This window comes from Syngnathoides biaculeatus, chromosome 4 (assembly GCF_019802595.1).
Source record: "Syngnathoides biaculeatus isolate LvHL_M chromosome 4, ASM1980259v1, whole genome shotgun sequence".
Classification (NCBI taxonomy): domain Eukaryota; kingdom Metazoa; phylum Chordata; class Actinopteri; order Syngnathiformes; family Syngnathidae; genus Syngnathoides; species Syngnathoides biaculeatus.
This window is the reverse complement of record NC_084643.1, coordinates 3006708-3033442: the sequence shown is the minus strand read 5'-3', so window position 1 is coordinate 3033442 and position 26735 is coordinate 3006708. Positions and strand designations below refer to the sequence as shown.

The following is a 26735-nucleotide window of genomic DNA, read 5'->3' as shown; positions in this document are numbered from 1 at the left end:
TGGCCTGGCGGTGGCGGACGGTGTCACGGGTGGAACAACGTGTCGCTATTGGCTGGCCGCGGAGCGTCGGGCGTGGCGCATGCGCACAACCTCTCTTTCCTTTATTACGCGTGCATTCGTCATCCACCTCCAAGGACAACAACCTTTTTTTTCATCGTTTTCTCTTGAGTAATTTGTTGAAACGACAAGAGAGCTGAAACGAGAAAGACACAGAGGTGACTATTGAGCAACAGTGGGTTTCTTATCTGTTTTTTTTTTTGTCCACCCAAGTACGATTTCTGTAAATCTCAACAACTATTGTACGATGTTGTTACAAAAACACCGCCTTGATAATGTGACGACATGCAACAAAAGCCATTACTAAGGTCGTATTCAGTTATACTATGAGCCCACTCGTGGGCAGCGTCCCATTTTTGGGACATCATGACGTATTATATATTATATATAAATATTAGTGTTTTAATCTGAAGCCATAATTTGGCATCAGGAGAGGATAACCCATCTGTCAAAATTAGCACGTAGTTATTTCCCATTCCTTCCCGACCCAACATGGCTGCCTCAAGTTGTCATATAACATAACCATAAGCGAAAAAGAAGTGTTATTTCCTTGATTGTGGCCTATTAGGAGACTTTTATCTGAATAAGGCAAAAAATTGCCACCCTGCCCATGAATGGGTTAAAAATACACATTGGTCAAGCTCAAGCTGTTTTTATGAACTAGCTACAGCAAACGTCGGCATTTTATGAGCGCAAACGTTCAGTCAGCAAGATGAAAGTGTACAAAATTGATATTTCACTGTGACGGAGTGGACATTGAAGGATGGACAACATCCAAACACACATTTGAAAATAAAACACAATGATAGACACCAATAGACTGTTTTCGACTGACATTACACACCTTCAGGTTGAGATTGCGGTTGCCATTTTGGTTTGGTGAATTCGCGTAAACAAACCATAACTAAGCAGGAATCATTTCAGAATGAGGGTGCACTACCATGTTATCGGTTGCTGAAACGAAAGTGGGTGTTTGTAAAGGGTCTTTATTTCGACTGCCAGCTGTGATCAAGAACCAGTGCGAGAAAACGGAGCTTTTACCAACCAAACTGCGACAACTGTGGCTGTCTCATATTAGCACAGACCATCTAGCAGCCAAGTCATTCCCTCATGTCAGTGTTTGTTCAGAGGATTTTGCTCTTGGTAAGTATTGGATACATTTTAGAATTTCACACCTACTGAGCAATAACTAAGTTCTGTGAAGGAGTAGTATTGTTTTGGGCCAAGGGCCTACATAATACTCGTGTGTGAATGCAATGCATGTCTCCAAAATCTGTATTTCCCGTTTTATTATAATAAGTTTGCAAAAACGAGTTACCGCACCGCGAGCTGTTTTGTTAGTCATGTTAAAAATGTACCCGTGGAAGTCGGGAAAGAGGTGCGGGCTCCACTTGGGACTCGTCCCGGTCGAACCGCTCTCCCTCTCTTGGTAACAAAAATTAAAATAATAATCTACACCTCTTCCGTTGGTATAATCAACATAATTTAACACAACGCTGACTGTAATTACGCGGTACATATTTCAATTGCATTGTGCGGTACACTAACTTTAGCAGTGTGGATACACAGGTTGCTTACAATGGATACCGCTGCATGACAAACCCAGCCATTGGTGAATTGGTTGTAGGCCTCCAGACATTTGCAATTCTTTAGTTGGTCCACGATATAAGCGCTTGTTGAGTTGTTGATGTGATAGTTGACGATGTCTGGATAGGTTACCAGCGCCCACATTTGTGTGCTCCATTTGTGTTTCTCCGAGGCATATGGGTCGATATTCTCGATCAAAGCACACTTCATGTCGTAACGGTTTCTTTTAACAACATCTAATGAGCCCCGATAACTTTCCAAAGCCTTTTTAGCCATCATGCGTCACTTTTAACAGTCGTACGAAGATTTGTGTAACTCCGGTCTGTATGCAAAAGCATTAGAGTGAATGGCGCGTCAGTAGAGTGAACCCATCCGACATGGCCAGGTGCCTCGGATGTAGTCACGTGGTCGAAAACAGTCTATTCAGCAACTATCGAGCGTGGATGAAAAAGAATAATATATTAGGTATGATGTAAAATAACAGATTAAGAAAATACGTACAATGAAGGTACAGTTATTGCTAAAATAACTGTAAACTGAGAAATGTGAAAATCTAATGTGAAGAATGTTGTGGCATTTTAAGTTGGAAAATTAAAAAAATGGAAAAAAAATCTAAACTTTATGAAGGGTGAGTCAATCGTAAAATCAAACTCTCTGATTTGCCAGTAAAGTACAACAATTGCAGGGGAAAGAAAGCACTTAGCACACGTTTTCTCCTTCCATGTACGGCGGTTTCACTTCAAGTCAACTTTATAAGGAGGCGCCCCAATCTTTCTACGACTTGTCATGTTTGGGGGGACAAAAAAACAACACGTTTTTTTCCATTCACTTGCAGTGTGTCAGTTGGCCCTGCAGGTCTGACAAGTCTCAACGTATTCCTCCACCTCGCCCGTCCGTCACACGTAACTCATCCTCAGGCACAGCCCAGTCGAAAGAACAAGCTCTCTTCGGGTGCTGTTTATGTCGACGCACGTGTGTGTACACATCATGCACAACATGCTGTCTATCAGTGGTTTCGTGGAACTCGGAGGACTCACACGGTCTGGAAGCCATTGATACTGACTGACACGGGGAAATGGGAAAAGGCAATACTCAAGGGGATTTACTGATTGGTTGCAAAATTTCAGACAATGTGGTAGCCCCAAATGTTTGGCACCTCCCTTTGAAATCTGCACACAAACTGAAAGAAAATAACAAGGCCATTGGCAGCGGCGGAGGCTGTAATACGATCTGCCAGCGTCTGAATGCCAAGCTCGGAGCAGCTCATTCAAAGTATCGACGCACCTCCATCACGGAATGCGGGATCTTTGCTTTGTGTAAATCCACGAGGCGAAGTGGCGCTTTGCCAAAGTTGATCGGGTTCTGAGTAAACAAGGTGGCGCATTGATGGCTTCTCTTTGACTGCCTTCTTGTGTAATCTTGGTGTAGGAGCCTCAAGCCACACACGTTAGCTAAGAATAAGATTTCATCTTACTTCGGCCTGCTACATATAGTATGTCAACAACCGAGTGAAAGCTGTTGATCTGAACTTCTGCGATGTACTTCGTGCTTCTGCATTTTCGCTAATTCCAAATGAATACAGCATATGAGTATATTTGTTGTCACTGATATTAGCAGACATCGTACCGCGAGAACTCAATAAAATTAGGTGATTGTGTACGTTGACGCCTATAGACTGTTTTCGACCACGGGACTACATCCGGGGTACCTGGCCAGTGTGCTTTGATCGAGAATATCCACCCATGTGCCTTGGAGAAACAAATGGAGCACACAAATGTGGGCGTCGGTAACCTATCCAGACATCGTCAACTATCTCCTCTTCTGGACCAACCAAAGAATTACAAAGGTCTGGAGGCCTACAACCAATTCATCAAATGCTGGGTTTGTGATGCAGCGGTATCCATTTTAAGCAACCTGTGTTTCTACACTGCTAATGTTAGTTAGTGTGGTAGTTAGTAGTGTTAGTGTACCGCACAATGCAATTTAAATACGTACCGCATGATTACAGTCAGCGTTGTGTTAAATTATGTTGATTATACCAACGGAAGAGGTGTAGATTATTATTTTAATTTTTGTTACAGAGAGAGGGAGAGCGGTTCGACCGGGACGAGTCCCAAGTGGAGCCCGCACCTCTTTCCCGACTTCCACGGGTACATTTTTAACTCAACTAACAAAACAGCTCGCGGTGCGGTAACTCGTTTTTGCAAACTTATTATAATAAAACGGGAAATACAGATTTTGGAGACATGCATTGCATTCACACACGAGTATTATGTAGGCCCTTGGCCCTGAGGAATACTTATCCTTCACATAACTTAGTTATTGCTAAGTAGGTGTGAGATTCTAAAAGGTATCCAATACTTACCAAGGACAAAATGACATAAGGGAATGACTTGGCTGCTAGATCGACTGCTCATACGAGACAGCCGCAGTTCTCGCCGTTTGGTTCCTCACTGCTGCGTTTTCTCGCGCTGGTTCTTGATCACAGCTGGCAGTCGAAATAAAGACGCTTTACAAATGGCCACTTTCGTTTGAGCAACCGATAACATAGCAGTGCGCCCACACTCATACGCCTTTCTGAAATGATTCCTGCTTAGCTATGGTTTGTTCACGTGAATTCACCAAACCAAAATGGGCACTGGGTTCTAAATCTGAAAGTGTGTGACGTCAGTCGGAAACTGTCTATTGATCAGGTAGCGTTCACTGAACAGTGTATGAAGCATTTGTGTGAGTGTCAACTGTAAATAAATGATACTCGTGTCATCATCATTTATGGACGCTAGATGTTCTAGCCACCGCTCCGTGGTTCTACAGTCAAGAGCTTTTCATATATCGGTAAAGCAAACAGCGAGAGTGATGGGGGAGGGTAAAGCTAAATTGGTTCTCTACACTGAGGCCTTTGTGAGTCTTCAGTGTTATGTTAACGCAGCTATGCGCAGAGCAGAAAAGACGGACCACGTGTATGTGAAATGTATGTCTGTTCAGTGTGTAAAGGTTGAGTGAGTCTGGGGCGGGGGTGACCGAGGGGAAAGTGGGAGGTGTTTGAGTATCATTACCCATCCCCCTCGTGTCGATGCTGTCATCACTCAGCTTCTATGTTTGTGGATGTTTAAAGGTCTGTGGACCGGGTGGGCGGTGGCGGCGTCTTTTGGGGTATTATCTGTACGGAGGAGCTCTTTCTTCGTTTCCACCTCCACGACAGATAAAACAAGATGATCTGATAGCGACAATGTCGTCATGACAACAGAATCTACCCTTTTTTGAAGTTTGAGGATTACTTCAGGCAATCTGGAAGACCGTCCATCTGGTTACTAGGCAGATTTTGGCCCAGCACAGAGAGACACACAGCTTGCACAAAAACTGTTGATCAAGAGGCAGCTTATCCATTTACATAAGCAGCGTGTGGGGCAAGATAAACTGCACCGGGGTTGACCTCAGCCATTGCTGCAAAAGTTGATCCCACACCCCGCTCTGCTCGCACTGAACATTCAACATGATGTTGAGCCCCCAGAGAGGGGGCCTTGGGTAGCATTGCATGAACAGAGTATGGTTGTCTGCACATTTTGGGGGCGATCAGGAGCTCATTTGTTGGAAATGATTGGTGTATTTATTGAGTCTACATGGAGACTGTGGTGATGTATTATAACAGATGAAGCCCAGTTTTTTGGGGACAACTGAAGTCAAATACCGTAAACATAAAACAAGTTGAACACGAATGGAACCTAATGATGGTCAAGAAGGGGTAATCAGCCGATTCAGCCAGTCCTCACGGTTTAAGCTTCAACAGCCGTTCCGCATCATCAATGTGTTTCTTGTTTCTTTCCAGGGAGGGGTCCCCCCAAGTTTCCTGCCGCACGCTGTCTAAATTCTTACTTTCTCCTCCGCTATTCCCACACACACACACACACACACACAAAAACTCCCCCTCGCATAGCTATGCCTCTGTGATGGCTGGAAAAACAAGAATGTGTGCTCCAGTGTGGAAACTAGTGTGAATATATAAACATGTGTGCAAGTGACCCAAAGGTGAAAAGTGCTGCATTTGCACATAACGCCGCGTTCACGTGTTTGGAGGAGAACTCCAGTATTTGCCTGCTTTATCTTGCCCGCTTTGCGGGTGTTTGTACTCCAAAAAGAGAGCACATTGCCTGCGCGAGGCTAACGTGAACGCGCGCGTGTCTGCAGGGCGCAGCAGATGTCCCGTGTACCGTTCGCGACTGGCTGCTCTTTTGTTGCTGCGCCCTCGTGCACACCGGCCGAGCCACGTGCTTCTCCGTCGGCGGGGACAAGCCACGCCCCCCCCCGGCTGTAATCTTGTCAATCGAAGGCGCCAAGTCCCGCCCCCGAATGCAGCTCAACTCCGCCTCCTGCTCGATGACGCGGCTTTACTCACGCATACTTCCCATGCTTCCTTTCCTCCCCTCCTCTCTGTGCACACTGGCTGTGCTGTGGCCGGATCGCACACCAGAACTTTTTGAGCGATACAGTACCTCCGCATGACGTCCAAGACTAGGCTTGTTCCTGAAAAGTGCTTCCTGCTCCTCCATACTTGGACACACAGAAACCACAAGTGTGACGAAAAAAACCCGAAAGCAAGATGAACTAGGGGCCTAAAAAAATACTTTGGCATATGTTTATATTAATTTCATTATTGAGCAGCCAAATTTTGAAGAGGGACGTTTATGGAGCGACAACCTAGTAAAATAACTGTCAAAAGTGTTCACAATGGAATGCACAGAACTGAAAACCTGGATTTGCACACTAACTGCTGTCCTCCCTGCAGAGCAGGCAAAAGTACTCACTCTCTTAAAGGGCCACTGTCATGAAATGCATGATTTTTAGTATGATATAAATGGGGGGGGGGGGGGGGGGAACGGCAGCCGGTATGGTCCCATGCCTTTTTTCAACACAAAACATGATTTTGACGTTTATGGCTTTTTGTAACTCCCACCATGAAAATCCTCTTGAGGGATTTGTTTTCGTGTAGACATTAAAGCGAATAATGTTATATGTATTTTTCATTACAATATTTTAGAATGTTTATAGGGATGACACTTGACCTTTACCTTGCACTAAGTACACTGGTGGCTTAGTTTGTTTAATTGTTTCTGTGACACAGTGTATGACTTGCTGCAGCGTGTTCCTCACAGTTCTGAGGAGCAGGGTACAAATCCCAGCCCCGCCTGTTTGGAGTTCAGATGTTCTGCGTTTGCCTTTTGTCTGTCGGGCACTCAGGTTTCCGTCTACAATTCAATAACACGTGTGGTAGGTTAATTGACAGCTCTAAATTGCCCGTAGGTTTGAATGTGTTTGTGTACCCTGCGATTGGCTGGCAAGCAGTTCAGGTTGTACCCCGGCTCGTGCCCGAAGATAGCTGGGATTAGCTCTAGCACTCCCGTGACCCTTGCAAGGATAAGCGGCTCACATAGATAATAGATAGGCGACCAACTCTCAATAAACATCCATCCATTTTCTTTTGCCACTTATCCTCACGAGCGTTGCGGGGAGTGCTGGAGCCTATTCCAGCTGTCAAGGGGCGAGAGGCAGGGTACACCCTGAACTGATAGCCAGCCAATCGCAGGACACATAGAGACAAACAGCCTCACTCACAATCTCACCTAGGGGCAATTTAGAGTGCCCATTTAATGTTGGATGTTTTTGGAACGTGAGAAGAAACCGGAGTGCCTGGAGAAAACCCATGCATGCACGGGAAGAACATGCAAACTCCACACAGCCGGTCTGGGATTGAACCCAGGACCTCAGAACTGTGAGGCCAACGCTTTACCAGCTGAGCCCACCGTGCCGCCCAATAAACATCATTTGTAATATTTTTTGAAAAAAAATCACAGAGGAAGCCCTGAAACTCCAATATGAAACAATAAAACTGTTCTGGCAGAAAAGGGAGACAAATCCAGACATCTGAACAGGACATAAAAACAAAACACAAAGAAGGCTTGAACAGAGCGCTGCGGTCGTCTTATCGTCTAAATAAATGCTTCTCTGTCTTATTTACTGCACAGCCCTTGTGTCATGTGTAAATGAACTAGCGGTACTTTCTCAAGTTGGTGTACAAGCTCATCACGTTTCATTACAAACTGACCCCGCATGCATAGTAAAGCATTGTTTTCACAAGTTTGTGTAAACAGGGCTTGTTTTGGCAGCGTGTTTTCTGTACGCAAAAGAAAGAAAAAAGGTACACTGAATTGCATTTTCAAACTGAGCTGTATTTCTGGATCTAACAGACTTTGGAATGTTAACGAAGGCCAACACACCAGTTTGCGTTTCGGTTAAAAACGGCCCCTCGGTATCTTTTCAGAACAACGGCTCCAGTAATGATGAACTAGAACTGACTTTATGCGGTCATAAAGTGACAAACAACTCTAACCACGACTCCAAAGGAATCAAATCTTCCTGGCTGGGATGGTCTAAGAGGTAAACAACCTTGTGAAAGGATTCTATAATTTAAATTTCTGTAGTGACAAGACTCGGCATGCCGTGATTGTCTTATTGTTTGAGCGACCCATGTAAAATGCGTTCATAGTGTGAACAGCACCCGATTCACCTGCAAGTCTACCCCCGTGTGTGCTTATTCACTGGAAAAAAACAACAACATGGTTGAACCCTCCGGGCCAAACTGCCTGCTGTTTTACATCAATGTCAACATCGGTGGGGTAGAAGTTCACGGCTTGATGATTGTTATCATTAGACACGGGCAGGGACGTTTGACATTTGTTTTATGACTTGTTGTGGTACAGCGGAGGAATCTTTTTTTTTTTTGGTAAAATATTGTTATTCTTTCAGTGAAACTAACTGAAGCCTAGTTTGTAAATGTTCACATAATCGCATATTTATTTTTGGAAACAACCACACAATGCGGCCTAATACGTCAAACCTTGTCTGCCGTTGTTCTTCCGACCTCCTTAAAGAGAAATTCCGATGGTTTGGATTAACAATGTATCCAATAGGTCACGTCATATGTACTGCACCTTGACAATGTGATGTTAATCCTCTCTCATTTAATGTTTTTTTGAGAATATTTTTATCGGCAATCACGAATTTTTACGGGCGCCGCCATTTTGGCGAGTCACATGACCTACGTGCGCCGATGTGACGTAATAGGCGCGGCAACGAAGGCTCGCTTAGGTTGGGAAACAATTGTGGCTAGCACTGATTTCTCAGATTTATCCTCATCTGATGAAGAAATAGCAGCATTAGTTGATCGGGAAGACGGAGGAATACGTCCATACAGATTTGAACCTGTGGCTGTAAATAATGTTGAATGCTCGGATGGTTCTTCGGACGGGAATGACGCGGGCGAGCCGGAGTTCGCTCGCCGGAGCTCGCCCACCTCATTCCCGTTCCCATTCATATGGACGTATTCCTCCGTCTTCCCGATCAACCAATACTGCTATTTCTTCATCAGATGAGGATAAATCAGCGCTGGGCATCATGGTGTCCCATGTAATCGAGCATTTGGAACGGCACGTAAAATGTCACATCCACCCACGTAGGTCATGTGACTCGTGAAAATGGCAGCGCCCCCTGAAAATTCATAGTTGCAGATAAAAATCTTCTCAAAACACAATTAAATGGGAGAGGATTAACATCACATTGTCAAGGTACAGTACATATGACATAATTTATTGGATACTTTGTTAATCCAAACCACCGCAATTTCCCTTTAATGATTTGCAAACAGAACAGATCGAGTGTTTGTGGCACAGCTCGCGGAGGAAAATTTGTTAGGCTCGCCGTCTCTTATCATGATGGCTGTGAGTCAGTCACTTATCTCTACAAATTATTTCTCTATTTTTCTAAAAAAACAAACAAACGAACAAAACTTGATAAGCAGCAGTGACAGACTGCACTCCTTGTTCCTAACAGGTTCACCGTGTCATTCTCGGCACATAAAACAAGAAGTATCAAGAATTCATGTTGATAAGATGTGAAGCAATCTTGCAGTTGTGGTTGGCTACTGCCAAATTCTTTGCTTTTTTTTTATAGCCAGAGTAATGCTGATGGTGTAACTTGTAACACACAAGACCACATTTTGAATGTCCCGGTCGTGTCTCGGCCCCGACTCCCAAAAGTTTAGGTTTTGACTCGGCTTTAGCGGGATCTTTGATCCAGACAAGTACGGTATCAAAGCCTTCGCCATGTCGTCACCAAATATTCTCTTGGTCACTCGGTTGGCAGAAAACATTCATTCATTCATTCAGCTGCGACTTGGAGCCACCTGCTGACTCTTTCCCACGTGGTGAAGTTGTACAGGAAGTACAAGAGTAGTTGTGCTACCATTTATATCGATATAAGAAAATCCATGTATTATTTGTAGAAATGTTAAATGCGAAAAGCTGGTAACCAATTCAGGATGTACAGTTTAAATTCAGATGGCTCCAGCACCCTTGCAACCCGAGTGGGGATAAGCGGTTCCGAAGAATGATGGATGGTTGGGTATTAGTAATGCTAACTCGAAAATCCATCCCTTTTCTTAGCCACTTATCCTCACAAGGGGCGCAGGGAGTCCTGGAGCCTACCCCAGCTGTCATCGGGCAGGAGGCGGGGTACACCCTGAACTGGTTGCCAGCCAATCGCAGGGCACGTAGAGACAAACAGCCGCATCACAATCACACCTAGGGACAATTTAGAGTGTCTAATTAATGTTGCATGTTTTTGGAATGTGGGAGGAAGTCGAAGTGTTTAAATAACAATAACAAATAACTATTTTTGGATTGTTTTTAGAGTGGAAGGTGAATGTTTCTTTGTTCCTCTAGCTCATGCCAGCGAGTGCAACGTACAATAGTGACGTAATAAGTTCATAATTCAAAATAATGAAATGCTCTTGCGCTGAATGGCAGAAGCTACAATTATATACACAAAATAATAGCTTTGCGTTAAATGAACATAATTACACATGAAGTAAAAATGACCCTTGTGAGGATGTGATGTGAAGTGGCTGTGATAATGAACGGATAGATAGCAAATCCATGAGTGAATTGAGATATAATCATTTATGTCATTCTGTGATTATAAAGAATACATCGTGGAAGAGGAAAAAGAAAAGTGGTTGACTAACATTTCCTGGCTGTTTTGTAGCAACCACAGCAATAGTGTGGCAACAGTATCACACGTCTCGTCACCTGCATTTTGCAGTGCCTAGAAGTCCCTTCTCAGATGGCCTTGGCAGCTTCCGTCATCCAGATTCCCTCGTAGTCGCCGCTAAATTTAGCAAGAACGAATGGACACACACACACATACAAGCACCTGACTGCAACAATTTTCCTCCCAACTTCACATGTGCACATAGGCACCCAAAAATAACCGGGACAAAAATAGTTTCTACTGATGCTGTGGCGTCTCCTGCTGGTCCATTGAAATTTGCCATTGGACAATTTGCTCGTAAGTTTACATGCACTGACAGAATTTGTGATTATGATAATTTCTTTCTGCTTCTATTTTGTTTAATGATCGTGTTTTTCTCGACAGTTTAATCTATATTCCATTAAAATAACATGAAATGTGTTTTTCCTGTTCGTGTTTAAATTATACACATCTTACACATTCTGTCTGGGCATTTAGTAATTAAAAGTAGGGATAAAAATTTCAAAATAAGAGGAAGTCCATTAAGTATTACATGTTCAAATGAGGTGCTTAATATCAGAATTATTTTTAAAAAACTAACAAAATACGGATAATACTTAATGTTTTGATAATATTAGTAGATGTAGAATCATGCATTGTAAAAACGCGTTCTACATAGGTAGAATGTTTTTTTTTTTGTTTTTTTTTTTTTTCTTCAGAATTTTGAGGTCAACTTTCGGGGTCCGTGTTATAAATGGATGCGCATTATCACTAAGAAATTGCAGTACAGTATTATTTTTTTTCATGAACACATCTGCTGCTCTAAAGGGAAAATGTTGGTTTTCATGTAAGCACGCTGTTAGCTAAACCGATTTGAAATCTACAATCTGGGGCTCAAAGAGCCCAAATGACATATTTTCAAAGATTTTTTGTCAACATGTTACTAAAAAGAGTTCCACAACAAATGTGTATTTTCTGTGCTGCGCTTACCAGCAATGATTCCATTACTTGTGTTTTAAAGCGTCTTCGGTGCAAAGGTTTACCTGGAAAGGTTTACCATCTCGGGGTAATCCGCCTGAGACTGAGGAGCAGAGAGGATGGAAGCGGTGGAATGAAGGAACAAGAGACAGAGGATAGGTCAAAGGTGAGCGCAAGTGAGCGGGGGGAGAATTACAGAAATGGAAGACTGTGTGGAACACCGAGAGGATGCAGGAAGAAGAAAATGAAAGCACATTCATGACAGAATACTGGAAAAATGGAAAATAAAGACACATGCTGGCTTTTGGCTATTGGTGATTGACTGATTCTTGACAAATCCATTTGGAAGGAGCTGGAACTTTGTGTTTCTCAGCGACAGCCCAGAAACGTGTCTGATCTAGAGAAGATCTGTGTGGAGGAAGGGCCAAAATCCATCCTGCAGTGTGTGCAAACCTGGAGAACAACGACAAGAAAGGTTTGACCTGTGATTGCAAACAAAGGCAACTGTACCAAATATTAACATTGGTTTTCTCAGGTGTTCAAATACTTATTTCCAGCTGTATCACACAAATAAATCATTAAAAAAAACATACATTGTGATTTCTTGATTTTTCTTTTTAGATGATCTCTCTTACAGTGGCCACACACCTACGATGAAAATTTCAGACCCCTCAATGATTTCCAAGTGGGAGAACTTGCAATATAGCAGGGTGTTCAAATACTTATTTTCTTCACTGTAAATGAACTCTATAAATTGTCAGTCATCCATTTAACACAACGCCCCCAAAACATTTTTTTCTTTTGCTATTTCTTGTGAGTTTAGAGCAGTTTATATATTTCATATAGTGAAAATTCATCATTAGGATCATGAGGAATGAAGAAACTCAACCAACGATGTTTGACTTGTGAAGCAAAAAAAGTTACTCGTATGTACAATAAAAAAACTGCAAAAATCTCAATGAGCTACATACAGTATTTGCATACACAGTCCCAGCTCATTGATCAACTTGTTTTTCTGTTACATTTGCTTGCTGCTTTTACACATTTGTACATTTCATGACCGAGTCCACGCCATAATCAAGCAACTTTCACCTAGCGGGATTTTCATATTCCTTTCCAGAATGTTCAGTTCCTCATTAAATAAAGCCTAATTAAATACAATCAACAAAGTCCTAAAAATCCAATCCGATATTCCATGCAAACAGGATTAGATTTGCAGGTGGGGGACAACAGGCGAACAAAATGAATTTATAGAGAGGAAATCGTTCTGACGGACGTCCAGCTGCATCTCGTTAGCGCAGGGGTGTCAAAGTCATTTTTATCGCGGGCCACATTGGAGTTGCGGTTCCCTTCAGAGGGCTGTTATGACAAAAACCATAATCATTAATTGCCTCATCATATTAACACATGACATTTATAAACTAGTTTTCCAATCAGATTTTAAGTGCAATGGGGTTTTGAAACATTCTTCACATTTGGTAACACAAAAATTTTTATGTCTCAACGTTATCATTTACGATACGTGACAATTTGAAATTTTTGTACAGATTTTCGCAAGAATCATGGAAGTTGACGCAAATGATCTGCCTCCGCGGGCCTCATAAAATCATGCGGTGGGCCGGATGTGGGCCCCGGGCCTTGAGTTTGACACCTGTGCGACAATGTAACCCTGTTTATTAAAAACCATTGGAACTATTATTTGAATACGACAGAAGCAACCCTCACACTCAATTTGACCTTTTGCTCCCACAACGCTCACGTTTTTACCTTGTAACACACATGCGCGCACACACACACACACACACACGTATCACGTTACATAGAGGAAGTCATCATAACTGTTTTGAATAATTGATTGGCAGTGAAATGACGTGCCTCTAAGGTTTCCAGGGTGTCATTGTGCGCGTTTCGGGTCAACGGGTGGCGATGAAAAAGTGAACGGTTGATGCGAGGCGCTCACGATGGAGCTGCGGCCTCTCCGCGCAGACGCGGCGATTGCGCGTATTCGTACACTCGAGAGCCTGCAGCTTCGTTTCCAGGACCATGAGCGCCACATGCCTCAGGACAAACGATGACCGTAAGTCCTAACCTCGTGATACAGTATGTCATGTTTGCTGCGACTAACCTAGGATAAGGACAAGTGACGGAATGCAACATTCGAAATGATTTTTTCACCACTTTATGCACAGCAAGGTGCAGGAGCATCCATCCATCCATTTTCTTTGCCTCTTATCCTCACAAGGGTGGCGGGGCATGCTGGAGCCTATCCCAGCTGTCAACGGGCGGGAGGCGGGGTACACCCTGTACTGGTTGCCAGCCAATCACAGGGCACATTGAGACAAACAGCCGCACTCACAATCACACCTATGGGCAATTTAGTGTCCAATTAATGTTGCATGTTTTTAGGATGTGGGAGGAAACCGGAGTGCCGGGAGAAAACCCACGCAGGCATCGGGAGAACATGCAAACTCCACACAGGCGGGGCCAGGATCGAACCCGTGACCTCAAAACTGTGAGGCCAACGCTTTACCAGCCGCCCCCAGCAATACACTGTTGTGTTATAGTGAAGAAAATAAGTATTTGAACACCCTGCTATATTGCAAGCTCTCCCACTTAGAAATTATGGAGGGGTCTGAAATTTTCATCGTAGGTGCATCTCCACTGTGAAAGAGCTAATCTAAATAGAAAAATCCAGAAATTGCAATGGATGATTTTTTTTTAACTATTTGTGTGATGCAGCTGCAAATAAGTATTTGAACACCTGAGAAAACCAATGTTAATATTTGGTACAGTAGCCTTTGTTTGCAATTACAGAGGTCACATGTTTACTGTAGTTGTTCACCAGATTTGCGCACACTGCAGGAGGGATTTGTGGGACTCCCCCACACAGATCTTCTCTAGATCAGACACGTTTCTGGGCTGATCGCTGAGAAACGCAGAGTTTCAGCTCCCTCCAAAGATTTTCCATCGGGTTTAGGTCTGGAGACTGGCTAGGCCACACTAGAACTTTGATATGGTTCTTACGGAGCTACGCCTTGGTTTTCCTGGCTGTGTGCTTCGGGTCGTTGTCATGTTGAAAGACCCAGCCACGACCCATCTTCAATGCTCTGACTGAGGCAAAGAGGTTGTTCCCCAAAATCTCACAATACGTGGCCGCGGTCATCCTCTCCTTAATACAGTGCAGTCGTCCTGTCCCATGTGCAGGAAAAACACCCCCAAAGCATGAGGCTACCTCCCCCGTGCTTCACAGTAGGGATGGTGTTCTTGGGATGTAACTCATCATTCATCATCCACCAAACACAGTTAAATGAATTGGGTTACACTGGGTTAAAAGTTCCATTTTGGTCCCATCTGACCACAAAACATTCTCCCATGCCTCCTCTGTATCATCAAAATGGTCATTGGTAAACTTGAGATGGGCCTTGACATGTGCTGGTTTAAACCACGACATCTTCGTGTATTACGTATTTGTCTGTTTGGGTCACGTGGCTTTCATTTTGTATTAGTACAGTAAACAAAATGACTCGGACAAAGAAGCATTTGGCTCCTTTCTGGGCATGAAAGCAGTGCATGTCAGTTTCATTTTTAGATCAAAAATGGGGCGGGGAATATCAAATAATGCCAATTAACAGCATTCTTGAATTCCAGCTCTGTTTCTGTGTATTGCAATGTCTGATTGATTTACATTTAAAACTACACAGTACAATACAATAAAATGCAACCATCTGACATGTAATGTAATAAATGTAAACAGTACCATCTGTAAAAAGGCATTTTGAACAATAACAGACAACACAATGAAGAAATCAGTTGGCCGGGCAAAGATATGCATATGAATTCAGAAGCAATCGGTGGTTAAGATAATAGTCAAGAAATGAAATAATGGCATATGGCCTCTTTCCCATTTGTCCATTTTCAACACTTAAGACATGAGAAGTACACCACAAAATTCTCAACCACTCAATCAAGAAGCATGGCTTGAAATGTGAATGTCCATATTTTAAAATCATGTCTCTCATTTCTTTATTATGTTCACTCTGTCCTTAGCACACATTGGCCTGGATACAAGTACCGGTAAGGCCTCCTCCTCCTTCCTCGTTTCAGTCTATATGATGTAACAAATAAAGCCTTTCCGGTCAGGGTGCATCAAACCCGAATATGCTCCAAATGCAACATTAACACACATCCGCTTATACTGCAGGTGATGAAGGTCATATTTACACAATATCAGGGGATGATCAGGGGACAAAAATGGAAAAAAAGAAGCGGGGTGCTCAAAGAGAGAGAAAGAAGGGAAATGGAAAGAAGAAAAAACACATAGGAGAGACTGCAGAGGAGTTGGTGGGGACAACAGAGAGGGATGAACAGGAAAAGAGCAGAGGAAAGAGTGATGAAAATGAAAGCACGAAGGAGATCGAGGAGGAAAACAAAGAAAAGAGAGCAAGGAAGAAGAAGAAAATAAGAGAAAAGATGGAGGAAGTGAAAGAGGATGAGGATGAAAACGTCAAGAGGAAAAAGAAACAGGAAAGTACCCAAAAAGAAGAGAGAAAAGACAACATTTGTAAACGGGAGGAGAAGATGGAAGGAGATGTCGCAATGATGAAAAAGCGCAAGAAAACCTGTGAAACCAGGTCAATCATTTCCCCTTCCTTTGACGACGACAAAAACAACACAAGACATACATACATTTATTTTTAAACACTGATGTATCTCAGTTCAGAGCGGGAAACCAGTGAGGCAGACGGCAACGAGGAAGAGGACAGCGATGAGGAAGCGTTGAGTCTGACAGCGGAGGAGCTGCAGGAGCTCAAAGAGCAAGTGGACGACAGGAAGGCGCTGATCCAAAATCTCCGCGGGAAGCCGTGGGCAATGAAAAACAAGATCTTCGCTTTACGGTAGGAGCCGCACCTGGGGCCGCCCGATCGGCGTCTCCTGATCATCTTCCGACTTCCAGGGAGTCTCAGGAGTTCGTCGAGAACTATCAGGGGGCGTTGGGCAGGGGCAAAGGTCGCAGGTTCTACGCATACAAACTCGTGATGAACAAGGTAAGAGGTGGAGACTGCCTGTACAAAAATGCTTCCTGTATAAAAATGTACAAGAACTGAAGGGACTCAACTGGAGACTAGTCCAAAACAGGGAACTGGAATGTTGTTGAAAATTAATACTGGGCTAAATATATTGTCTTAAAAGATGTAGCAGTTATATTAGCCCAAATTACCCAGTACCGTAAATCAATTGACCATCGGTCCGTCTTAAAAGAAGTTACAAAAAGATGGAACAACAAAGTAAAAATTGCTTTCTAAAAATGTATATTGGTTTGCATACATTGTGTATTAAACAAAATGACTGTTTATTGTTATGTTTGTATCAAATAGGTGATCAAATATAGCCAACATTTCAAGTTCATTGTCAAAAACTATGATGAAAAGCATCCAGTCTCTTTCAAAATGAGTAACGAAGTTCCCGGCCTACAGAGCGCACCTGGTTATAAGCCTCACCCGGTACATTTGTAAAGGAAATACCATTTAGTACATACATACGCCGCAGCCGTGTAAAAGCTGCAAGTGCCCACATTGAAACTGACATTGAAACACGAGATATTTACAAAGAAAGACGGTACACAGAGAGTTTAACGCTAGCGCCGCCGCGTTTAAGGTAAGGCTAGCACCGCCACGCTAACGCTAACCCTATTGCCGCTCTGCTGACAGGGCCGGTGAAAAAAAAACATACTGGTAAAAATCACTGAGACACGGCAGTAACACGCTAGCGCAACAGGGCCGGACAGGTAAAAGTCACTTCCTCGGCACATATATTCCAGTGGTCTCACTCTTAACCTTTTCCGCTCGAGTGCCCCCTTGCGGCCGTCAGTAAAAAATGCACAAATGAACCGCATCACCGCATAAGCCGCAGGGTTGAAAGCGTGTGAAAAAAGTCGCGGCTAGTAGGCCGTAATTTACGGTATTTTTGTAGTTCCTCAGCAAAATATGGAAAGTGTCCGTAAAGTAAAGTTCACTTCCGAGTTGGTCACTTTGCCGGCCTCTGCGACGCACACTTGCACCATCTCGCGAGATCCAATAGAAGAGCTGGATCAAAACTTGCGTTTTGAATGCCAAGAGCAAGAAGGCCAAGTTTTTTGAAACACATTCAATATTGCGGCTGCAGTTTCCACCATTGCACTGCTTTCTACATTATATTTAGCTCATCGTATTCTGCGTCACGTGAGGGCCACGAGACAACGAGCGTGTCTATGCAACAAGAAAAACGATGTCCAATGAATCCTTGACAGTGTCAATCAAAAATGAACATCTTTGTAAAAGTATCATTTTTAGTACAACGCTGGTTTTGCGTCTCATTAGGTCTTCGTCTGTTTGTCAGAAATGTATGGGACCTGTATATAGAGGTGCTGATTGTTTGTTTTTATATTTATACTATACTTTACTATTTATAGAAAACAAAGCAAAACATAATACAGGGAGTCCTCAGTTTAAGACGGCCTCGACCTAAGACGTTTCGACTTTACAACGCCCGTCCCCTGTCCGCCATTTTGTCTGGCTATTGCTTGTCCCTGTTTGTGCGCCAGGAGTATTTTCGTCTTTTTCACCCTCCTTTTTAGACATTGTCGCCCCAAAAGAAGAAATCTGTGTTTTTTAGCAATGCTTCTGCCGCCAAAAGAAAATCCATTACCATGGAAACGAAGCTCAAGATCATAAAAAGATTGGCGAAAGGAGAGACGCCAACACCACCAAGGCTTCAGTCGGTCGACCGTGGTGACAATTATTAAAGACAAAGCCTGTATTTTAGCCAACGTGATGAAGGTTTCCACTCCTATGTCGGATCCAGTGATCCCAAAACGAGGTTCTTTGATACTTGTCGAGATGGAGAGGATTGAAGACCAGGTTCCTTCGCAATAGCTAAGCACACCCCCTCCTTCTTCTTCTCCATCCACCTCTCAGCAATAATGTTAAGTACATCATCTTGGTTATTTCAATGTATTTGTTTTTTTATACAAAATATTTTGACGTAAATTCGGACTTTAACGGCGGAATCCGACTTAAGTCGCTACTCTAGGAACGGATCACAGTCCTAGACCAAGGACTCCCTGTATACCTAGTGCAAATACTTATCGAAGTTGCATAATTTAGTGACGATCCAAAGTGGACCTGCTTTCTTTTATTTCTTTGTTTTTGTGTATTTCCCCTTTAGAAATGGATGAAGTTTCAACGTGACTTTGAAAACTTCAAAAGTGCCTGCATCCCATGGGAGATGAAAATCAAAGAGATTGAAAGTAAGTCTCGCAGCCCCCAGCGTTGTTTGCATTGCGTTGTCGTCCCGGAAGTGGACGTTTGCGTGCAGGCGTCAACCCGATGCGCACGTCACAGGTCACTTTGGCTCTTCTGTTGCGTCCTACTTCATCTTCCTGAGGTGGATGTACGGCGTCAACATGATCTCCTTCGGCTTGACCTTTGGCCTGGTCATGGTGCCGGAGGTTTGTTTCTCGACGTGTTTCCCTGCGTGCGCTCGAGTGTCTTTTCCAGGGGGCCGTTGGTTGTGTTTTTGTCACTCAGGCGCTAATGGGGCAGCCCTACGGCAGCATCACCAGAAAGACGGTCCCGAGGTCTGAGGAAGGGCGCGCCATGGACTTTGCTGTCTTGTGGGACTTTGGGGTCAGTTTAACTCTGAATCATAAGATTTACCTTTTATATATGTACATATGGACCGAAACGTGCTTGCGCAGGGTTACGCGCAGTACTCCGTCCTCTTCTATGGATACTACAATGACCAGCGCGCTATTGGCTGGCTCAAGTTTCGTATGCCTCTGTCTTACTTCCTGGTCGGCGTAGGAACGGTGGCCTACAGCTACATGGTGGTCATTAGAACGTGAGTTCTATTCCGACTCTACATCCACTACAGTATAGTACTGAATATAATGATTCTGTCATCTCCACTGGAAGGATGGCCCGTAATTCAAACGAGACCGGGGTGGGAAACGACAACAGCTTTCATTTCAGCTGGAAAATGTTCACAAGTTGGGACTACCTGATAGGGAACTCCGAAACTGCGGATAATAAGTTCGCCTCCATCACCACCAGCTTTAAGGTCAGACGTGTCGCACTTGACGCTGACATTAACGTAATAGTCATGAGAGATGAACATCGCCCGAATATCCCTCCTGCGGCCCCCACCAGGAAGCCATCTTGGACGAGCAAGCGAGCTGTAAGGACGATAACGTCCATCTGACCCGCTTCCTGCGCGTGCTGGCCAATTTCCTGGTCTTGTGCTGCCTAGCCGGAAGTGGGTACCTCATTTATTTTGTCGTGCGGCGCTCCCAAAAGTTTGCCCTGGATGGAATGGAAAACCATTCCTGGTGGGAAAGGAATGAGGTACAAATGAGTGAGTTTTGGAGAGAATGAGTTATTGTCATATGATTTGTATGATGGTCGCATTGGGTATACATTCACAATTGTAATATATAATATGTCATCCAATAATAATATCTGAATGTTTTCATTCATGAGTGAGGCTATGAATTATGAATCCAGTGGATCAAGCTGCCACATTGCAAAAAATTATAACCATATTGCTTAATTAAAACCATTTTATAGTATCATGCAAAACTAAGTATCAATATTTTACTAAAGCCAGAATTTCTGATCTGGGTATTACACTTTTTTGGTGATACTTGTTCCCTCCATCATCAATAGTAGTATGCTAGAAAAATCCAAACTGTAAGGATGAGACCAAAAGAATGTCCGTACAATAATACAGTACTTTTATTGTACAATCTACCGTAATTTCTGGCCTACAAGCCGTGATTTTTTTTCACACGCTTTCAACCCTGTGGTTTATGCGATAATGCGGCGCTAACCTTAGCGTTAGCACGGCGCTAGCGTTAGCGCACCTAGTTATAAGCCTCGGTACACAGAAATTAGCGCACCTGGTTATAAGCCTCGGTACACAGAAAGAGTTTAACGCTAGCGCCGCGCTAACACTAGGGCTGTGCTAATGCTAGGGCCACGCTAGCTTTAAACTGAGTACCGACGCTTATAACCAGGTGCGCTCTGTAGGCCGGGAATTACAGTCTGTAGAACATTATTTTTCAATTCACTACCGCAGCTGTCCACCTCCAGATGGCGTCCTTGCTTCTAACATGTCACCCCCCACCCCCAACCCCCTTTCCCCCAGGTAAATGTGGTCATGTCCTTACTGGGCATGTTTTGCCCCATGCTGTTTGACATCATTAGCACCCTGGAGAACTACCACCCTCGAGTCGCCCTGCAGTGGCAGCTGGGGCGCATCTTCGCTCTCTTCTTGGGAAACCTCTACACCTTCATCATTGCCCTCATGGACGAGATCAACCTCAAAGTGCGGATCGGTGAGCGTACGTGGCGGGAACTTGAATAACCTGTGAACTCATAATTGTATGCGTGTTTTAGCGCGAAGAGGAACAAATAGTCAAGTTGAATATCACACGGTGGGAAACAAGTTTTTCCAACGGCACGCAATCAGAAAATGGCACTGCCGTTGATCCTGCCGACGTGCCCCGGGGGCCCTGCTGGGAGACCATGGTGGGCCAGGTCCGTCGGTCCACTGTGTACGCTCAGCATGCGGAACTAATCCCCGGTGTTTGCACAAGCTAAGCTATCCCTCGGCTGTTATGAAACCTTTCGAAGTGCGCGGCCTTTTGCAGGAGTTTGTGCGCCTCATCATCTCTGACACCATGACAACCTACGCCACTCTGCTTATCGGTGATTTTCTGAGGGCCATGCTGGTTCGTTTCCTCAACTACTGCTGGTGCTGGGACCTGGAGGCTGGATTTGTAAGTCTGTATTTGCTACCTGGCTCCTGACAGTCGCTGTGAGGATTTGACCCATATTTGACTCATCTTTTTTTTTTTCTTTCCCTCTGCACTTCCCAAAAGCCGTCATACTCTGAGTTTGATGTCAGTGGGAATGTTCTTGGGTTGATCTTCAATCAAGGAATGATATGGTAGGGGTCTGACAGTGTTACCTCCTCTCTTTTCTTAGAACTGTAAGTGAAAAGGTCCTATCCTAAATCGTAAAGTTCACATTCAAAAACCACTGAGTGCAAAACGATATTATGATGCTTTCATGTTCGCTAAGTTTGAAAGCATCGCCGCCAGCTGCGCATTTTACCGCATTTTCAGATACTATAGAATAAAAACAATAGTAAGTTTCTTTCGGCTTGTCCCGTTAGGGGTCGCCACAGCGTGACATCTCAGATGAACGCTCATATTTGTTGGGCACAGTTTTTAACGCCAGGTGCCCTTCCTGATGCAACCCCTCTTGGGGAGTGGAGATCCCAGTGAGATGCGAACTCATGACCTCTAACCACTGAGCTATGGGCCACATAGATTGAAAATTAAAGATTTTTTTTATGCCCAAAATTGTTTTTTTTTAAATCTTTTTTTCTTTTAATTTTTTTTTCAATCTTTTAATATTTGTAAACATTTTTTTATAGATTAAAAACAATGTTTGCCATTAAACGAAAACGACAACACTGGAGGGGGGCGTGGGCAGGGGTGCACACAAACTCATTGGGGAGTTGTGGTGGAGGGCGGGGGCATATTTTGGGGGACTTTACCCATGAATGCCCTCTCCCCATGATTACCACATTGATCCAGCCGCATTCCATTGCTTTATGATCTATCGCACAGGTGTCAAACTCAAGGCCCGTGGGCCAGATCTGGCCCGCCGCATGATTTTATGGCACAACATGTGTATCAACTTCCATCATTTTTGTTAAAATGTGTACCAAATTTTCAAATTGTCATATTATAAATGCTAACATTGAGTGTGTAACCAAACATCATCAATAGTTGAAAAACCCATTACCCTTGAATTCTAATTCCAAAACTAGTTCATAAATTTCATGTGTAAATATGATGAGGCGAAAGATTTTCATGGTTTCAAGTCATGACGGCCTTCTGCGAGAAAAATGAGTTTGACACCCCTGCTCTTTCATATTCCCTCCTGCTGAGATCCCCCCGCCCCCCTCCATTTAGTAAGCGCTTCACAACCATCTTATACTGTCACGACCAGAACGCGGGGTTGGACCCAAATGCACAACTCGGGAGGCGCAGAGGCGGTTTGGGAAACGTCTTTATTCCGTCCGCTGTCGAGAACCCAACGGGCAGTCCACGGAAGCAGCAGTAATGAAAGCACGAAAGGCAGGTCCGTAGGCAGGCAGGAGTCGGTACACGTGAGAGCAGGAACAGGATCAGTAGAGTGTGGGAACGAGGCAACGATCTGGCAAAGGCCAGACCGTACGTGTTGTCCTATTTATATAGGCCGTGATTACGTGAAATGAGGCGCAGGCAGGTGCGCGTCGCCTTGGGGACCGGCAGGGCCATGGCATATACGACTTAGTGCTGGTTCTGTGACTGCTTTCTTTTAGGATGGGGGCCTTCTACGCTCCTTGCCTGCCCGCCCTGAACCTCCTGCGACTGCACGTGTCCATGTACCTCCAGTGCTGGGCCGTCATGTGCTGCGACGTGCCGCAGGAACGGGTCTTCAAGGCCTCTCGCTCCAACAACTTCTACATGGCCATGCTGCTGGTCATCCTCTTCCTGTCTACGCTGCCCGCAATGTACACCATTGTCACCATCCCGCCGTCTTTCGATTGCGGACCGTTCAGGTAAACGACGCATCCGGATTCAAACGCGGGTTCCGGCTTTTTCATGCACGTTCTGATTCTTCGCAGCGGGAAGAGTCGGATGTTTGATGTCATCCACGAGATGCTCGAGTTAGACTTCCCGGCCTGGTTTGGAAAGGTGTTCAGCTACGCGTCAAATCCGGGACTGGTGCTTCCCTTCATGTTGTTGATGGTGTGAGTACAACTGAAAAAACGCATTGTACATGTAGCACACGTGTGTAGTGCTTGACTTTCAACATTTGGGAGAATGTATGTGTATTTTTAAAATCAGAATAGCTAAGAATGTTAAGTAGACTTGGCTTAAATTCACCATAGTCAGTGTGTGCGTAAGTCAGTTAGTTTGTTATAACACGTCAACTTTGTATTACAATATTGATTATTAGGTATAAAAATACTGTGTGCTGGCTGCACAGTGTATGCGATCACCAGTGAGTGTAGTAATCCATCGCTTTTTCTTATAGGCTGGCCATTTATTACCTGCAATCCACATCCAAAAGCCACAAAGAAGCAAATGTTGAACTGAAGAAAAAACTCCAGACGGTAATTTTTTTTTTTTATACAGTGGTTTGCATGTGTGCCTCGCAGTTGAGAGCTCCGTGGTTCAATTCTTGACTTTGAGTCATCCTGTGTGGCATTTGTATTTCCTCCGTGTGCTTGAGTTGTTTTTGCCCAGGTTATTTGGCTCCCTTCCGCGGATATTCCAAATCCGTGTTTTCTTAGGCTCTTTGAAAAGTCGAAATTGTGCATCGGCGTCAATGTGAGTGTGAATGGGTGTTAATCTGGCAACCATGCCAAGGCGCATCCTGCCTCTTGGCCAAAATTGGATCATCCGCTGCAGGAATATAAACAACGGATTGATGAAAGGATGAAGTGCACGTGTTGCGTTCCAAATCCCACAACAAAAAACAAGCTGTAGCAACTGACCTGAACTTGAACTATTGGAGACTGACATTGAGCGTCGCAATGGGGAAATTCCTCTTGGGTAATATTTTGTTTCAGTGTTGGCCGGTAATTTGAAATTCATCTACAGTGAAGAAAATAAGTATTTGAACACCCCAACATTGAAGATGGGTCATGGCTGGGCCTTTCAACATGACAATGACCCGAAGCACACAGCCAGGAAAACCAAGGAGTGGCTCCGTAAGAAGCATATCAAGGTTGTGGCGTGGCCTAGCCAGTCTCCAGACCTAAACCCAATAGAAAATCTTTGGAAGGAGCTGAAACTCAGTGTTTCTCAGCTACAGCTCAGAAAAACCTGTCTGATCTAGAGAAGATCTGTGTGGAGGAGTGGGCCAAAATCCTTCCTGCAGTGTGTGCAAACCCGCTGAACAACTACAGGAAACGTTTGACCTCTGTAATTGCAAACAAAGGCAACTGTACCAAATATTAACATTGCTTTTCTCAGGTGTTCAAATACTTATTTGCAGCTGTATCACACAAATAAATCGTTAAAAAATTCATACATTGATTTTTCTTTTTCGATTATCTCTCACAGTGGACATGAAAATTTCAGACCCCTCCATGATTTCTAAATGGGAGAACTTGCAATATAGCAGGGTGTTCAAATACTTATTTTCTTCACTGTATGTGGAAATACTGTAGTAAGCGCATAGTGGTTGTACTTAGTTATCCAGCAGATAGCAGCAAAATGATAACCTGAATGCAAATTGTGGGTTGAATTACCGCAATTCCCGGCCTACGCTGGCACCGCAGGAAAAAAGTCGCAGCTTGTAGGCCGGAAATTACGGTAATTCATGACAGCAATTGTACCATATTGCATTTCACATTGAATATCCAATTGTTGGCATATTGAAGTCAGTGTACATTATTTGGATTTTTGTGTTTCTGCTTCAAGCAAACTGAATACAACAAACAAAAGAACAAGCAATCTGCGTTGAAGGCCGCAGCGGATTTGGAAGAGGCCACGAAAGATGCAGAAATACTGAAGAAGACCGGAAGTATTTTCATTGTGAATCTGTGACAGGTGGCTGCAATTCCATATTTTGATAGTCTAATAAGGATTCCTCCGCTACAGATGGGAAAGAAAAGCACAAGAGATGTCAGAAATCACATCGCGGCAAGAATGGCCCCAATTCTGCTGCCTCCAGAGGCCAAGTACGTCCGGGGAGAAGAACCCCGGCATTCGGGGGTCATCGCCATGGCAACACTGAGCCTTCTCCACACCTGCCTGGTTTCACACAGCAAAGTCATCAGAAGATCGACACGGTGCCAAGGCTGCAGAGACGCTGAGTGCGTTAGCCTGATGAACGCTAGCAAAACAAAAAGTACCGCAGCAAAAAATTGTCGGACACCGAGCCTTAAATCACAGGTGTCAAACTCGAGGCCCGGGGGCCAGATCCGGCCTGCCACGTGATTTTATGTGACCCGCAAAGGCAAAATCATGTGTGTCTCGTTAAAAATGTGTTCCAAAATTTCAAATTGTCATGTCATAAATGATACCGTTGAGATATTGCAACCATCTTCGTGTTACCAAACAACAACAATACCCTTGATTTCTGATTCCAAAACACGTTCTGAAATTTCATGTGTAAATATGATGAGACGATTCAAGATTTTTATGGTTTCAGTCATAACAGCCCTCTGAGGGAAACCATAACTGCTACGTGGCCTGTGACAAAAAAGAATTTGACGCCCCTGCACTAAATGAAGTTTTGGGCACAATTGCACATTTATGGCGTTAAATGAATAAAATGTTGTACTAATTAATTAACTCTAATGACCCAAGAAGCTACGAGAGTGTATTGTTTATTAAGATTGACGTGATACTGAATAAGAATTCATTTACTGTAGCGTATACAGTATCTATTATTTGTTTTGTATGTATTGTAGTTTTCTTTTTTCCACCATACATTAATAACATCGATAAACTCTTCAAAACTTGACCTCTTTCATCAGCAGCGCTGTTTGTCATTTGCTCAACAACCTTAACAGCCTCAATATCAGGGCTGGTTGCATTCAAATTTGTTCATGCTTATAAAATTAGAGATAGTTGAATATTATCTGCCGACAGGAACTTTTAAAATCACATAAACGTATCGCAAAGGTCGTTCTCATTACGTCTCCTTTATCTGAATAATGCAGCCATTGTACCGGCATCCTTTGGACTTGTGATCGGCGGCGTTCAATTGCGCCAAAGGCTTAATTGTAAATCCGTCGGTCGTGGTCTCCTGAGCAGAGCGTCATCGCGTTACGAAGATGTCCGACTTGAATTATCTGATAACTGCGCCTTGTCGGATCCGATCAAATGTCCGAGCGGCTGTTCTGCTCCGTGGTCCTGTCGCTCAGCAGTCTCGCACCTGACCTAGTACAAGGCAAAGTTTCCTGTCAGCTAATACATA

At 43.9% G+C, this 26735-nt stretch overlaps 1 protein-coding gene across 4 annotated transcripts; it reads left to right on the top strand.

Annotated features, from left to right (window-relative positions):
• The first annotated feature begins 68 nt into the window (after window positions 1–68).
• On the top strand, window positions 69–26735 carry tmc1 (transmembrane channel-like 1). Of its 4 annotated transcripts, none has more exons than XM_061817809.1 (22): window positions 69–215; window positions 7961–8076; window positions 11747–11869; window positions 15751–15777; window positions 15905–16334; window positions 16419–16598; window positions 16658–16748; window positions 18907–18988; window positions 19083–19189; window positions 19269–19367; window positions 19439–19581; window positions 19656–19800; window positions 19890–20084; window positions 20887–21066; window positions 21138–21278; window positions 21392–21520; window positions 21623–21690; window positions 23119–23358; window positions 23425–23550; window positions 23838–23916; window positions 25232–25334; window positions 25412–26735. In XM_061817809.1, the coding sequence occupies exons 5-22, from the start codon at window positions 15955–15957 to the stop codon at window positions 25624–25626; spliced, it is 2703 nt and encodes a 900-aa protein (XP_061673793.1). In that variant the 5' UTR covers window positions 69–215; window positions 7961–8076; window positions 11747–11869; window positions 15751–15777; window positions 15905–15954; the 3' UTR covers window positions 25627–26735. The 4 variants fall into 4 exon arrangements, with proteins under 4 accessions (XP_061673793.1, XP_061673791.1, XP_061673792.1 ...); XM_061817807.1 differs by lacking the exons at window positions 7961–8076; window positions 11747–11869 and adding exons at window positions 3319–3490; window positions 3726–3794; XM_061817810.1 differs by lacking the exons at window positions 69–215; window positions 7961–8076 and adding exons at window positions 3476–3490; window positions 3726–3794.